Source organism: Gadus morhua, chromosome 14 (genome assembly GCF_902167405.1).
Source record: "Gadus morhua chromosome 14, gadMor3.0, whole genome shotgun sequence".
Lineage (NCBI taxonomy): Eukaryota > Metazoa > Chordata > Actinopteri > Gadiformes > Gadidae > Gadus > Gadus morhua.
Genome location: NC_044061.1, coordinates 16318907 through 16333778, shown reverse-complemented (window position 1 = coordinate 16333778; position 14872 = coordinate 16318907). Strand labels below are relative to the sequence as shown.

General features: G+C 43.1%; 1 protein-coding gene across 3 annotated transcripts in view; it reads right to left on the bottom strand.

The window, feature by feature from the left end:
* ankrd11 (ankyrin repeat domain 11) overlaps nt 1-14872 on the bottom strand; it is a 136947-nt gene that overhangs the window by 16434 nt on the left and 105641 nt on the right. For 2 of the 3 annotated variants that reach the window (XM_030377805.1, XM_030377806.1), the window contains exons 4-5: nt 12232-12361; nt 844-1017 (exon numbers count right to left, since the gene is read on the bottom strand). In XM_030377805.1, the coding sequence (XP_030233665.1) occupies nt 844-1017; nt 12232-12361 (304 nt within the window). Of the gene's footprint in view, nt 1-843; nt 1018-12231; nt 12362-14451; nt 14600-14872 lie in introns of those variants that run through there. The other variant, XM_030377807.1, reaches the window with a different exon arrangement.

The following is a 14872-nucleotide window of genomic DNA, read 5'->3' as shown; positions in this document are numbered from 1 at the left end:
TGTTCCCAAGTGCTGTTTGAAACTCACAAGCTTATCCTGAAATTTCCAAGTGTTGTGGAATGCGCTAAAGAATGATTATACAGGTTAAACACGTTTTTGTTTGAGCTGGTGTGAGAAAAATCTCAACCGGGACACAAATCACATACCAGAGAACCCTTTTGGTCCATACTGGGCCAGCCAACACCTTATAACACACCGGACACAGTCCAAGTCCTGCTTAAGGACAGGGTCCCTTTGGAAAGCAAGACGTGTATGCGTTAGTTCTGTGATCTGACTTCACATGCTGAGATTGCATGGTCGTCCTTCTTGGCCACAGAACTTTAATTTCGTTTTCATTATTTGCACAACAAACCAGCGTCCAGGTTATGTAATACAGAGAGCGAAGGTGAGTTAAGAATAAGTGAAGAGAAGTCAAAAATAAGTGGGAGATGCCAGCTAGCTTACACACAGCTGAGGGATGCAATGCAGTTCTAATAGGAATGGATGAGGGTTATCGTGTATATACGGGATCTAATAAGACTCTTTAATGAAGCCTAACCGGATGAAGGGCGATAGAAAGGTACAGCTTATTTTTAATTTTATTTTTAAAGTAGACTAACATAAACAGATCGACCTTTACGTTTAGATATAAACATATACAATCACTTTAACAATCCATTAAATGTAAATGCACGCACCAGGATCCACATTCAAAGCAATCCACTCCCATCCATAACGATCAAACACGAAAGCACCCCCTCCCAGAGACACACACTCCCAACCCACACACTGATCACACACACACTCAGACACACGGATCACTGTGAGTGGCAAGGGGACGTGGGATCAATGTTAAGCAGGCACCTGGACTGTTGACGGACTCCTCGGCCGTCATTTGCATGAGCAGAGCCACCTGCTGGCGTTCGGATAGGGGGTAGCCGGCCCGGATGCCCGGCATGCCCATCCCAAATGGCAGGCCCGCCTTCCGCGTGCTGCTGGGCTCCTTCTTGATGCGCTTCCTCTCTGGACCCTGCTTCTCTGTTAGGGCGAGAGAGGGGGAGAGCAAATGAGATGGGGTAGGAAATTAGTATCTAGAATAGAGAAAGGGCTTGATCAAGCACGACTAAGACCAGGAGAGAGAGAGGAAGAGAGAGAGATAAGTAGAAAGGGAGCGAGAGGAAACAAAAAGATGTACACATTGCAAACACACAGCTGACGTCATGCCTTTTTCCCCTACAATTGATTGCATGGATTCTTAATTTTACTACAAAACAATTACTGATTAAGTAATCTGACAAAGCAACACCTTGCTCTGTGCCGCTGTCTCACACTGACAACCTCCCAAGACCCACGCTGCTTTCTGATTGGTCCAGAGAGAGGGGGGGGGGGGGGGGGGGGGGGGGAAGTAAGAGGTCAGAAACTAGTGGAATGGCCCGATAAACAATCCATAAAATAAAACGGAAAATTAAAGGTGTTAGAGAGAGAGGTGGGGGTGTGGATAAAAGCGAGAAGAGAAAAAAGAGTGAGGGGAAGTTACAATAATAATTGGTGTGCGTTTCAACTGATCAGGCCTTGGCCAAGGTCACCGCCTGGCCCGCCTGGCTGGCTGGCTGGTTGTAAACTTGGTGCGAGGGGACAACAGCAGCTGGTTGTCCCAAAACATGCCCAGGCTGTATTTTCAGTTGGGGCAGCATACCAACCCATGCCCCTGGCATAGAACCCCGTGTGTACAGAGAACAGCAAAGTCATAGTCTATTAGCCCTGCTAGCATGCAACACACCCACAACAATGCAATATTATCACACAACTGAATGTGCTGGCTAATTCTGGCACATTTACAGCAATGCAGTGTCCGACAAATAAACTCATGAAAATGACATGAAAACCATGACAGATAAACAAAGTGAAGACAGACAGGACAGAGCCAAAGTCTTACAGTTAAAGATACTAAAACCCCGGCGGACTGCAATCCAGAGAAAAGATTACCCAGCAGAGTCTGTGTTTCTTGCTACGTTAGCCGCACTAGCAACGCCAGCAGTGCCACTCAAGGCTATGAAAAAACAACAAAAATGAATGGAGAGTGGAGGAAGCATATTTAATGAGTCATGCTTATGTTGGCAACAAACTTTCCGAGGAGCGCGTACATTCAAAGAGAATTGTGGGGAGGATCTTCCATCAACATCTGTAAACATTTACAGCTCTCCCCCTCCCTCGCTCGCTCATAGTGGAGGTACTCTGAGGCATTGAGACACATTCCTCACGGAGTAGTATGACAGAGTGGTTTTTATTTAGTTTTGAGCGACAGATTGCAGAAGATACTATGTTAGCACTTCCAATATGTGTTTAAAAGGCTGGGCACCTGACGCAGGAAAGTAAGGCCACTCTCCCCCAAGCTCAGAGCATTGCTATGAAAACGATTAGGTTACTAGGTTACTGCAGTAACTTGCCTTAGCTACAGCAGGGACACGCTAAACGCTGCCTATTGGTTGTGCCCATATGAAACAAGCTAGTCGTGTGCACCAGCGTGGTTCGTTGGTTGGATGGATGGTTGCTGGTATGAAACAAGCTTATGTGGACTAGTCTAAATGCTAGTCATTGATACGCATCAAACGAATGTGGACTAGCCTAAATGCTGGTTATAGATATGGATTAAATTTATGGACTAGTTATGCACCATTTTAAACACTGGTAGAGTATTGAGATATATCAGACATGGCCATGGACGTGTGCTTATGATTAGCGTGTGATTATGAACACAGAGCATAATACCCATATTATCTTTGTTTACTTGTCTCTTTAGTCAAATTGTACAGCAGTATAGTGCATAGCGAGCAGCCAGGCTGGGCGAGAACGTGCATTTTCTCAGGACTACATTACAAAGAGATGGGTTAGGTATTCATTGTTAGGATGGGCTGATTTTTTTAGCCTCCCCTGTGTTGAGATGAACTCTAGCGATGACCATGGAAACAGTCCGAGACGCATGCTAATCAACGGCCAAACTCAGATGCTCGATGCTCTACACACAGCGACGCACACATGGAAGGCAAATATTCCCAGCCGTCATTCAGTTGGACACACTGTCTGACAGACAGGATTAATAACGAATGGTGCGCCTGTATGAGTGGAATGTCCTCGCAGAGTTTACTAAGTAGTTCTCAGTTTCACAGCAGAAAAATTACACCATTTCGCTTCCAGATGGCCTGGAAACTATCCGTCCGAGCAGCTTTCAACTGCTCTGACAGCAAAACAGAGGGAAAGCCAGTGGGCGAGCCAGGCCGTTCACGCCAAGAATAGACTGACAACCTGAGCTTGGGCTGGTGGAGAGCACAAAAAACAATAGCACTGGCCTTTATTCTATGTAGCCAGGTAACTGTTTCATTGTGTAGCTGGAGGCCAAACGGAAGGAATGACTGAGCTTAACCAAACTAGTACAGCAAAACGACCCAACCAGGTATGTCTACAGAGTAGCGGGATGGAGAGAGAGAAAGAGAGAGATGAGGGAGAGGGAGAAAGAGGATGAGTGAGCAAGAGAGAAAGTGGTGGAAGAGGGAGAAAGACTAAGCCCACATACACACACCATGGAAAAGACCTGCACAAACAGGAAGTGAGGGCACAAGAGACAGGAAGTAGCCCACAGGATGTTGTTAATGCTTTCTGTGGAGCAAACAGCAGTGGCAGCAAGCTCCTGCTATTTGTTCCACACAAAGCATTAACATCACCCCCGGTTTTCACCATTGCATCAGCAATAACTCGGTATGCTATGGCCTCTTCACCAAGGATGCAACCGTACAGTGCATTGGTAATTAATAAATTAACTCTTTATTTTGCCAATTGAGAAATATAACTTTCCATTTAGAAAAATGGCAGCATGACTGATGGAAGTTAATCAGTCTCATCGGATTTTGAAAATAAAAAGCCACTGAATTTTAAGCACCGAATATTTATGCATTGAAATAACGTATCTGGATTTTTTGCCTTTATTTTTCAATGTTAAAAAGTTCAAAATCCAATATTCAACATTCAAAAATTCAACTTCAATATTTTCAACGTCCCCAAATTAAAAATGCCAGAGTCAGCTGCAAAATTCAATGCACGAAATTCAGCGTTAACATCTGGGGACCCAAGGAAGAGCAATCTATCCTAGATGCTAGATTGCGGTCAAGCAAGGAGAGTGAGTGAGTTAAACAGGATGGTGTGTTAAACAGGCATGAAGTCGTTCACGTGCGGAAACATGCATAATGTTTTTTTAAAAGCTTAATTAAAACGTGATGTTATTATCATCATCGATCACTCGGATTGGGGGTACTCGTTTTGTGACACCGGGCGCCATTAAGTGACTGGAGCAAAACGGTTGTTATGCCTCTGTGAAGTCACAACAAGAGCGCAACGAGCGTGCAGAGCCAACACTATTCCGCACTGAGTGGCATGATTCAGATATGAGGATGACATATTAAAAGCAGGTTGCTGTCGGGCGCTTCGTCCATGGAATAAAATTAACGATGTCCCGTCGTCCCGGGGACGTAATTAATTGTCATCGGGATAATCAATATTCTCTCTCGGGTCGAAGAGAATTTTGTGGGCACTGACTTAATTTTTCTGCCAACCAGAACGGGTTCGCGGTCGGCGGAAAAGACTGGCGAAAAGGTTAATGAAAAAAAAAAGGACTGAGCTTCATTCAATTGGCTGGCGTGTGTTTGCGTTGTTCAGTGAGACGCAGAGACTGCTTACAATAATGGTTAAGGCCTTTTTACACCGCCAAGCTGGTTCGCTCGCGGCTTGGTACGCCTAGCTATTACACCGTTTTATCTCAAGTTTCCTGTTTAAAATCAAGGGGTTAAAATCCCCTGTTCGTCACGGCGCAGACTTGCTTGGTTCACTGGAGAAGGCGGGGTTGCGCACCGAGTCTAGACCTCTTTAGAATAATTTGCATACTCCTGAATGTTTAATTGTTTTATGAATGAAAAACCAGCATGCAATAATAAGTTCACATCCGAGCGTAGGCTATAAACGCGATGAACTAATTACAAGTGAAAACCCCCCCCAAAAAAACAAAAACCCATATTCTTTATTTTTTATCCCGACAAAAGCCTTGTAAGGACAGTTCCTCTGCGTCTCTCTCGTAGATCGCACCATCTTTCAACTTCTTTGTTTAATGCCCGATCATCATTAGGTTGACCAGACGTCCCGGTTTTGCGGGGACAGTCCCGATTTTGAGTTGCATTTTCCGCATCCCGACAAAAGCCTGTTGGCACGCTAAAATGTCCAACCACTATGAATTGTCCCCTGTTGTCAGCGATAACATAGCCAACGTGGTCTTATTATAGCCTGATCATTAACTAAAAGCCACATAGTAAGAATAAAGCATCCATATGATTTCAACAATGTGAGTGAGGGCATGCAGCAGGGATGATCGCACAGTGGAATGCTTATGGAAAACCAGCGGACGAGCGCTGGGCGGAGATGTTCACGTCTTTACTTTACTAGTTTGTTCTTTACTAGTTAGTAAACACTGCCCGTGAGCTCCAGCTGTTCATGGGATTCCCTCGCACAACTGGGGGCGGGGTTCCCTCCATTCCAACAATGGATACATCATTACGGGTCCCCACATTTCTGCCATGCCAAACTTTTCGTCGTGGGGTTCTCTAACGTTGCAGACGAAAAAATCGCAGTTTGCAAGCATGTCACATTACAAGACCTCGTCTCGTCGCCGACTTTTCAAGATCGTGTACAACTCGTCTGCGACAAACGAATCGGGGCCAAATCGTGTAGTCTGAACCAGTACTGGCAGACGGTCACGGAGACCACAGGGAGTTGGTTGTCATCTTAAAGCTAAACAAATTTAGTCTGGAAATAAATATATTATTTTATCAACAAGAAAGAAAGCGGTAAGTAAAAGAAAAAGCCAGCGAGAGAAGGGACAAAATGATTACAGTCAAGAAAGAGCCCCAGAAAATTCAGGAAAATTAGAGTAGAGCCATTAGCTCAAGTACTAGGGCCGAAACTTTGGGCGTTATTCGCCCATTTGTCCAGCAGAGGTTGCCATATCTTTTGGAAGATTCTTTCCTTATTAGTAGTTTTATAGCGAGTCTTTCCATGTGCATTACATTGCCTAGCTCTCTAATCCAGTCGTTCTCAATCTGTGGTACGCGTACCACTGATGGTACGCGAGCGCCCTCTAGTGGTATGCAGAGTATGAACGATTTTTTTTTATAAAGTTGAAGCAATCGTTAAAAAAAAAAATTGCATGTACACCTATACACAAACACTGAACACATAAGCCACAAGTTCCCTAATCTGGAGACTTTTCTCTCTGACAATGACCTCAGGCTCACTGATCAAGTCAGGGACAACATTGCTGAGCACCTGAACTCTCCTACAACAGTTTGCAGTTCCCTGGATGCGAGATCCGTTTCTCATTAAGGCTTCTGACGTCCTGGAGGAGAACTTATCGGCTTTTGAACAGGAACTTTTAAATACACTGTCCTGTGATGAGACATTGAAGTCTGCCTTCAGAGTCAAGACATTGCTGGACTTTCGGATGCAGTGACGCAGCGAATATCCTGCGCTTTCGGACAAGGCTGTGCGCTTTGTCATTCCATTTGCGACCACGTAGTTGTGTGAGAAAGGCTTCTCTTCCCTCGCCTTCATTAAGACTAAATATAGAAGCAGGTTGGATGCTGAACCAAGTCTGAGGCTAAAGCTTACCTCAATCGACCCAGACATCAGATAACTGTTCACAGAGCCACGCACAACCCTCTCACTAAGCATCATAGGCCCAGAGTCGCCATTACCACTTTCTTTTTTATTATTATTCATATGGGTACATTCTTGTGCATTACTTTGAGAAGGTCACAGTAGGGGCTACTATTCTTAATTTTCAACGTGTGCCTGAGTACATTCTCTTTCAAACATAGTTTATATTTTGCCCTTGTGGCGCTTACTGCAGTATTTTGAATACTGAAGATTAAATATTTCCGTTGTTTTTCTATAATACACTTGATCATACGTGTTTTTGCTGTACACATGATTTCTCCCTTTGCTGTGCAGGATTACTGCACTGCAATTGCTTATAACGGGATTGTTTGACTCCAGTATTTGTATATTCATGTTCAATTCTTTAAATGTTTTGATGCGGTACAATTTACCTCACACGATTGGTTTGACTGCAGTTTTAAAATTAATATTCAGTGCTGTGAATGTTTTAATGCAGTACACTTGTTAATTACCTCACTAGATTGACTGGTATGTTATATGCAAGATAATATCTCCATTTGCTGGGTAGGCCTATTGATGCAGTTCAGTTGGTAGTATTGTCACGTTGCAAGTGTTTAAATACAATACATGAGTTTACAGACAGGTTGCTTCAGTCAATTAAAGTTATGTGAATAACAAATCATATTATTAATATTAATGCCTTCTGTGTAAACTATGAAGTTAAAGGCCTACGCTACTTTATTTTAATTCCAGAGGTACTTGGAGAGCCAAATAATTTCTAAGGTGGTACTCATGGTAAAAAGTATGAGAACCACTGCTCTAACCCATTGTTGGAAGAATGAGCGTACAGAGGGAGATGGCTTGCCCTTCATAGTTTGTGATGTTGGTATTAAACACCACTAAACCAGAGAGGGTTAGGAGTGGGTTAGGTGTAATAGTTTTATCAAAAGCCTTTGGCATTTTATTGATTATAAGAAAGACCATATAATTTATATTATAATTTGAAGAAAGACCAAAACTGACGTGTAAGAGTCCCTGTTTGTTGTTTACATTTATCGCATAAAGGAGAAGTGTTAGGGTATATGCCATGGAGCCTGGCTTTAGAGTAGTGAAGCCTGTGGACTCCTTGAAACTGTACTAAGGAATGTCTGGAGTTTATTGAGCTGCTATGAATCCCATTCAGGATTCCCTTCCCAAACAGTTTCTGAAAGTTCCATGCTAAGTTCCTGCTCTCAATGATTCTTCACATTTTCCCCCTACCGACTTCTAATGGTAGTAAGGTACCATTAATACCTTATATGACTGTTCATAAGGCAATTTAACCGGTTACAAGTGATATTTTTTCTGATGATCCGTCATCTAGAATAGTGTGTGGGTTTTTGTTTGCATTTTTTTTTCATCTTGAATAGCGCTAGCGCTGCTGTGCAATTTCATTGAAACTTTGCACAGTGTTAAGTTTAGCTAATTTTGCAATTTTTTGCTATTTTAGCTATGTTTGCAAATTAATATTGATATTTTGTGTAATTCTGCTTACAACATAAACAGCAAATGCATCTTTGATATCTTTTTGAAGAATACTGATTCTAACAAACTGGATCTGCATGAAACACACACACACACTATAGCACCACACTCAATGTTCTACATCATCACACAGACACAATGTGCTACATCACCACACCACCACAAGACACTGTTACACAATCCAACATATCACACCATCCTACAACAGCACATGATGACACCACCCACTGCCAAACTCATAATACTCTTACACAAACCACAGCTCACCACGCAATACAATACACCTGAAGAGACGCATCCATTCTGAACTGACACTGGCAGGTTAGCAGCCTTGCTACCTACCTTTACATAAGCTGCTTTCACACATACACGTAAGTCCTGCTATTCTCCTGATAGGCCGTGTATGTGAACGACGTATCCTGACATTGGTATAATGAAAAAATACTACCCTTGAGGTAGTATTTTTGCCGGTGGAAATGTTAATTACCTTATATGTGAATGAGGAGTAGAAAGTCTGCATTTAACACCATTTGAGTTGGCGTGTTGATGAAGCTTCGGTCTGCATTTGCATGTCATTGAGTGGCACCCTAAATGATAATCAGCCTGTTGCCTTTTGTTCGCTGAATGGTTAAAAAATATTTCAATGTTGGCACTGCTTTTCAGAGTCATTCGTTGTGAACCTCAAAAGATAGGCCTTTTCATAACCCTAAAAGTACTAGGGATGGGCATGGTTATTCGAATATTCGATTATTCGAAATGACATGGGTACCCATAGATCTGCTGTGCCAGTGCATTGAGCAAGTAAAAGAATGGATGTGCCGAAATTTCCTTAAACTAAATGAGGACAAAACAGAGATAATTGTATTTGGTTCTAAAACGGAAAGGCTTAAAGCAACCAAACACCTTCACTCTCTGTCCCTGAAAACCTCAATCAAAGCCAGAAATCTAGGGGTTATCATGGATTCAGATTTACATTTTGATAGTCACATCAAATCAGTTACAAAATCTGCATATTATCACCTTAAGGGTGCACTCACATTAGGCCATCTGGCCGTGGACGTGGCCGTTTTCACACCTAACCGTGCTCAAACCTGTGGTTTGGCCAGAGTGTGGCCAGTAGGGCCAGGCCTGGCCAGCTTGGCCACTTAGGAGAGTTGTGCTGCTACGGTACGGGCCGCCACGGTACAGATGCTAATGAGCCGACACGCGCACACGCACAGCTACTGAACCTGAGCTGGATGACGTACAGTCCATGCGACGACCATGGAGATAATAAAGGCGACGAGCGGTTCAACTGTTGGTTCACGTTGGTCCCATAGAGAAGTCGAGTGTGTTAGCCATTTGGGCAGACGATGCTATTCAGGCACAGTTGGAGAAGACCCACAAGAATTCCGATGTATTTGGGAGAATCCGCGACCATATGCAAAGTCGAGGACACCTTGTGTTGTTGTCCATTGTTGTTAAAACTCTGACTGGCGGCAGACTCTATTATGGTCTATGCAGCGGACGCTTGGTGATGACGTGTTACGACGTGATGACGTGTGTACAAGAGCCTACCGTGGCCAGGCCACAGTTGGGACGGCCAACGGCCACGGCCAGATGGCCTAGTGTGAGTGCAGGCCAGAGAACAATGGGGCCAGTAGAGCACAGTTAGGTGTGAAAACGGCCAACGGCCACGGCCAGATGGCCTAGTGTGAGTGCACCCTAAAAATGTAGCAAGACTTAGGTTGCACTCACACTAGGCCATCTGGCTGTGGCCGTTGGCCGTTTTCACACCTAACAGTGCTGTTTTTTTTTTTCGTAGTTCGGTTAACCGGTTACTCCATTTTTTTTAATCTAATATTCGAAAATTGATATGCCTTCAAATGCCCATCCCTAAAAAGTACACATCATACAATTAATTACAATACATAAGTTCACAGCTGCACGTGTATAAATAAATTTTTCTTTTATTATTATTATTGTTATTTACAACAGTTAGCTGAACATTATAGGGTCCACTCCCTGTTTTCTCAGTTAAACACAGAAATCAACTAAATTTTTCCATGTGTTTCTTAAATGTGAAATGAAGCAAAAAAAGACGCTCCCTTTCTCCGGTAACGCAGTCGTTCGTGACGCCTTTCTTCTTCGTCGTTTCTTCTATTTATTTCTAACTCGTGCTCCATTTTTTCATCGATCGATGGTCCGGATTTTGTGGATGCAACAGAATATTTGATGCATCGTTGCAGCAACAGTTAAGATGATCGCGATGAGTTCTGCCAGTTCTGCCTCCATGCTGTCTGCGGTCAAAACAAAACAAACTAGATTGACAGCGGGTGCCCGTATCCCGCCTCCTGCGAAATTAGACCCTACGTCATGTCCCGCCCCTTGCAGACCCACCCCCCTAAACCCCCCGTTGATGTTGGAACGGCATCGATGTCCGCATATAAAGCATTAAGTGTGAATAAGTGTGAATCACCCTCACGGTTGACTGTCCTGAAATACAAATTCGGAAGACATGTGTGAAAACGATTATAGGGGCCTGTGAACTGCAAAGTACTCCCACACTGAAACTCAGAAATACCCACATCGATAATGCACACAGAGAAGGCCTCTGTTTTATGCACACCAGTCTAAAGAGCACTAATGATACTCCAGGGCTCCAGACTAACTGTTTACACTAGGAGCAGTGTGGCCCCTAACTGAACATTTTAGGGGCACCACCACTAATTTAGGGGCTCACCCTAAATCATCATGCAGATCATTTCTTCACTGTATTACTAATCTACACATCTTGATAATCGATGCAGAAATTACAATGTGCGGTTTCTAATTCTGTGTCACATTTTATTGTGATTCTGCGTTCGACGAGCACGGAAGCGACAGTTTCACGGGAGTGCACCCGCTTGCTGTGCCGCTTGACAGGACGCTGCGCCTCTCTGCCTTTTTTTGCACAGCAATCTAAAGCACCAGGCCAAACACCACATAGTGTAATTCCCGAGCGTTCCATCTATTGTGTCTAATATTCCTTCGGGTGCTGGTCGGGCGTCGATATCAATTTATAGCGGGTCGGGTTGGGTCCAGAATGTAATTCGCGCTACTGTCGGAACACGGGTCAGATGTGGTTTTAAGTATTGTGGGTACGGGTTCGCAAAATAAGACCCATGCAGGACTCTGGCACTGGCACACTAGCCGTAGGTTCGAAGAACTAGTCAATAGTTTGCTCACAGAGACGTTTACGCCCGCTCGATATTTAATCTCTAGGACCCTGCCCCTCCACACATTAGCCACAAACAGTGGCCATTCCCTATCCTTCTTACACTCTTTGGCCTGCTACAGATTCCAGATTCGTTGACGCGTCCCTTCCCAGTTTAACGTGATATAAAAAAAATAAAAAAAAGGGCACATGTGCGACCAGATGTAAAATTCAGTCGCACACTCACATTGTGGTCGCAAAATGCTGTCTGGAGCCCTGTTCTTAGCTTTCACTGGTTATAACTGAAACAAAATCAAACGAGAACTATCTGATCAGAGGGAGACATTAGTGTCTCTGAGTCTGGATGAAGAAGTCCCACTCCAACCAGCTGGGGTCAGTCCAAACAATCTCCACCATATTGACGTCTCCTGCACCCCTCTGGAGATCTTCTCTCATTTGTAAGAGTCTGTGTGGAACTCCTCCACTCTCTTCCCAACCTGGCTCCCTGGTACAACTAAATTCATCTGCCCTCCCACATCCCATCAAGACCTCAGTGGGAACACGTCTACTCCCTGTCACAGAGACGGTGGGAAACAAACACACCCCACCTCCATACCAAAAAAAACCCCAAAACACAAAAGCAGGAAGAATATCAGTGGAGTACAGTCAATTAAATTTCTTTGACGTTGCTAATTCAGTCGGCAAGACATTAATCAGAAGGATGGATAGTGTTTTAGCCAGGATATTAAACTCCCAGCTAAAAGGTTCCGAGTTTGATAATGAACCACACAAGCCATTGTTAAGGTCCAAGTATTTGGGTCACGCCTGCAATTTCTTACCTGAGTCTGAGTCCTTCTGGTCTCCATTGGTTCCAACGGTAAAGGGGAGCCTCCTCTTCGGTGCTTTCTCTTTCGCCCCATCACCGCGGTCCACCTTGGGTGTCTTGATTGACAAGGTCTTTTCTTTATCCTACAGGACGGGAGAAAAGGCATTGGAAAAGGCAAGATCAAGACGACAACACCATGAACATTTGAATCAAAACAGTGTTCTTCTGGGAAAGTAGGGCAACTCAAGGCATGCTGGGAAAAATGATGGTTAAGATTGCTGACACAAGCCACAATAGTATTAGCTTTCTTTCTCCATTTCTATCTGTCTGACAAGCAGCCATTCCGGCTAATGAATACAGGGAAATTACAGCTAGGTCATCTGGCTAGCCTCTTTTCTTATTCCAAAACACCAAGTTACAGTATCTGTCGCTTTAGCTCTCAATTATGCCAACGCCGCATTCGGTTATTAAAAAAAAGAAAAATCTAATTTGTTCCTCCCCGTTATTACTAACACTACAGCTGAACTCAAGAGTTTGTTTTAGATCCAGATCGAGAAGTAGCGGATTAGTAGTCTTCACCATTGACGCTGAAAATATGACGTTATTTTATTTTTCCTGGCTTGCAGCACTTATAGCGCTCCCGTGTCACATTGGCTAGTCATTGTTATTGTTAGCTATATTAGCATCTTTAGGGGCTCAATACGAACATTTTATAATGTAGCGTGACTAACTTTTTAATTTGGTAGCACCCTAACAAATTTTCCTTTTTCAGAGGTGAAATGTTTCTCATGTACTATCCATCTGTGCTCCTTGATTTCAACAGTAATTTCATCACTCACTTTAAATAAGTTGTCAAAGGTTTATATTGCATAGGGGTCCTTTTCTATTTTATCCCAAGCACCTCGACATATCTTTCCTCCCAAACCAAACCTTGCATAATGTACAAAACACTTTTTTCGATGATCATGAAACTTAAGTGTTTCGAATAAGAGCACTCACAATTGAGCCGCAGTACAGCTGCACTATGACTTCCAGAACTGCATAAAACCTTAGCAGTTGGCTTGCATCGCAACGCCATCCATTACCACTCATTTTATCAAACGGAACAAGACCTAAATCAAATCTTCCGACGCCTATTGTCCTTCTACCACGCCGAGTGGCTGGACGCAGCACCCTGTGGCTCATCTGGTGTGCGTCCAGCTTTACATTGAAACTGATGTAATCGAGTCAGACTCAGACCGAGATTGGATCCGTAAGCCACTGACTTTCTCCACACTTAACTTGCGTGATATTACAGCTTGGCTTCTTATAGCGTTATTCCAATAAAACATGGGTTTAATGTTTAAAACCCATGTTTTACTGAAATAATGCTTTATTAGTCAGTTTCATAAATGAAATGTCTTCAACGCGACAATCCTATTGTAAGAAGTTTCAGGGAGAACCCTGTATATACGGTATATATAAATATATATATTACCCAGGAAAAAAAATTACCTTGCATCCAAAATGGTTGAAAATTCGACCATTTTTGTAACATTCTTGAGCCCTGGCCTAAGCAACTTAAAATTGTACAAGAAGTAAGCCAATATCAGCCAATCAAAGTTAGTCAAATACACAGAAAATCTATCATTTTGGACAATGAAATCATTGTCCATAATCATCTTTGCATTGCGTCAACGTGAAGGGGAACGAACCATATTCAGTCATTTATTGTCTTAACAAATAAGGCTCCTCCTATCTATCCGCTTGTCAGGGATTTAACAGTGGCACTCAAAGTTCAGCAGGGGCGCTACATTCAAGACACTCAATTTTCATTAGACTTTATTGCCTTTCTGGAGGAAATGGTCCCACACCGAGCATCGTTTAGCATGCTTCATTTTTTATCTCAGACTGCTAGCTAGCAAGGCCGTGGATATGCACCACGTATACGCTAATTAACCGATAGACTGATAGACTGACATGTGTAACCGGTCAAAACTATTCTCTACGGTTAACAGTTACATCCCTAGCATTAAAGAACAAACAAAATACTGAAACATAAACAAAAAATAAAGACAGACGAACATTTAAACAACAACAAATACCAGTATTGTTAAGAATTTATTGTCATCTCGCCTTTCCAGCAACTAACAGTAAAGAATCAATAAAAATAAAACAAATCTGTACGAATACAATATGTATCCAGAGATACCTATTGAATACCTAATAACAAATTCACATCAGCATCACTTACAGCATGTCCTTGTCCACCCAGTGTTATTTCAGAGTGTCCATTCCTAGACTTAACACACCGATCGATGCATAAACAGACTTTTTATTCGGGTGGTACAGCCTTTGTATCCCATCACTGCTGCAGGCGTGGCAAAAGCAATAATAGCAGTACATGCACGTGTTTGCTTACATTCTCTCTTTCGCTCTCCCTCCCTCTCAGCTGTCTAAGCCCCTCCCCTTGCCACACCCCAGTCATAAGACTATGATGTCATACAACACTAGTCAGACCTTGTCAGATACACACACACAGACACACACACACACACACACACAGTAAACCATTTCATATCAGACCAGTACGATGGTCTACATTTGTTATAGTCACATCCTTGTTACGAGGATGTGACTGAGTATAATTATTTAGTTTTAGTTTTTAAAGATCT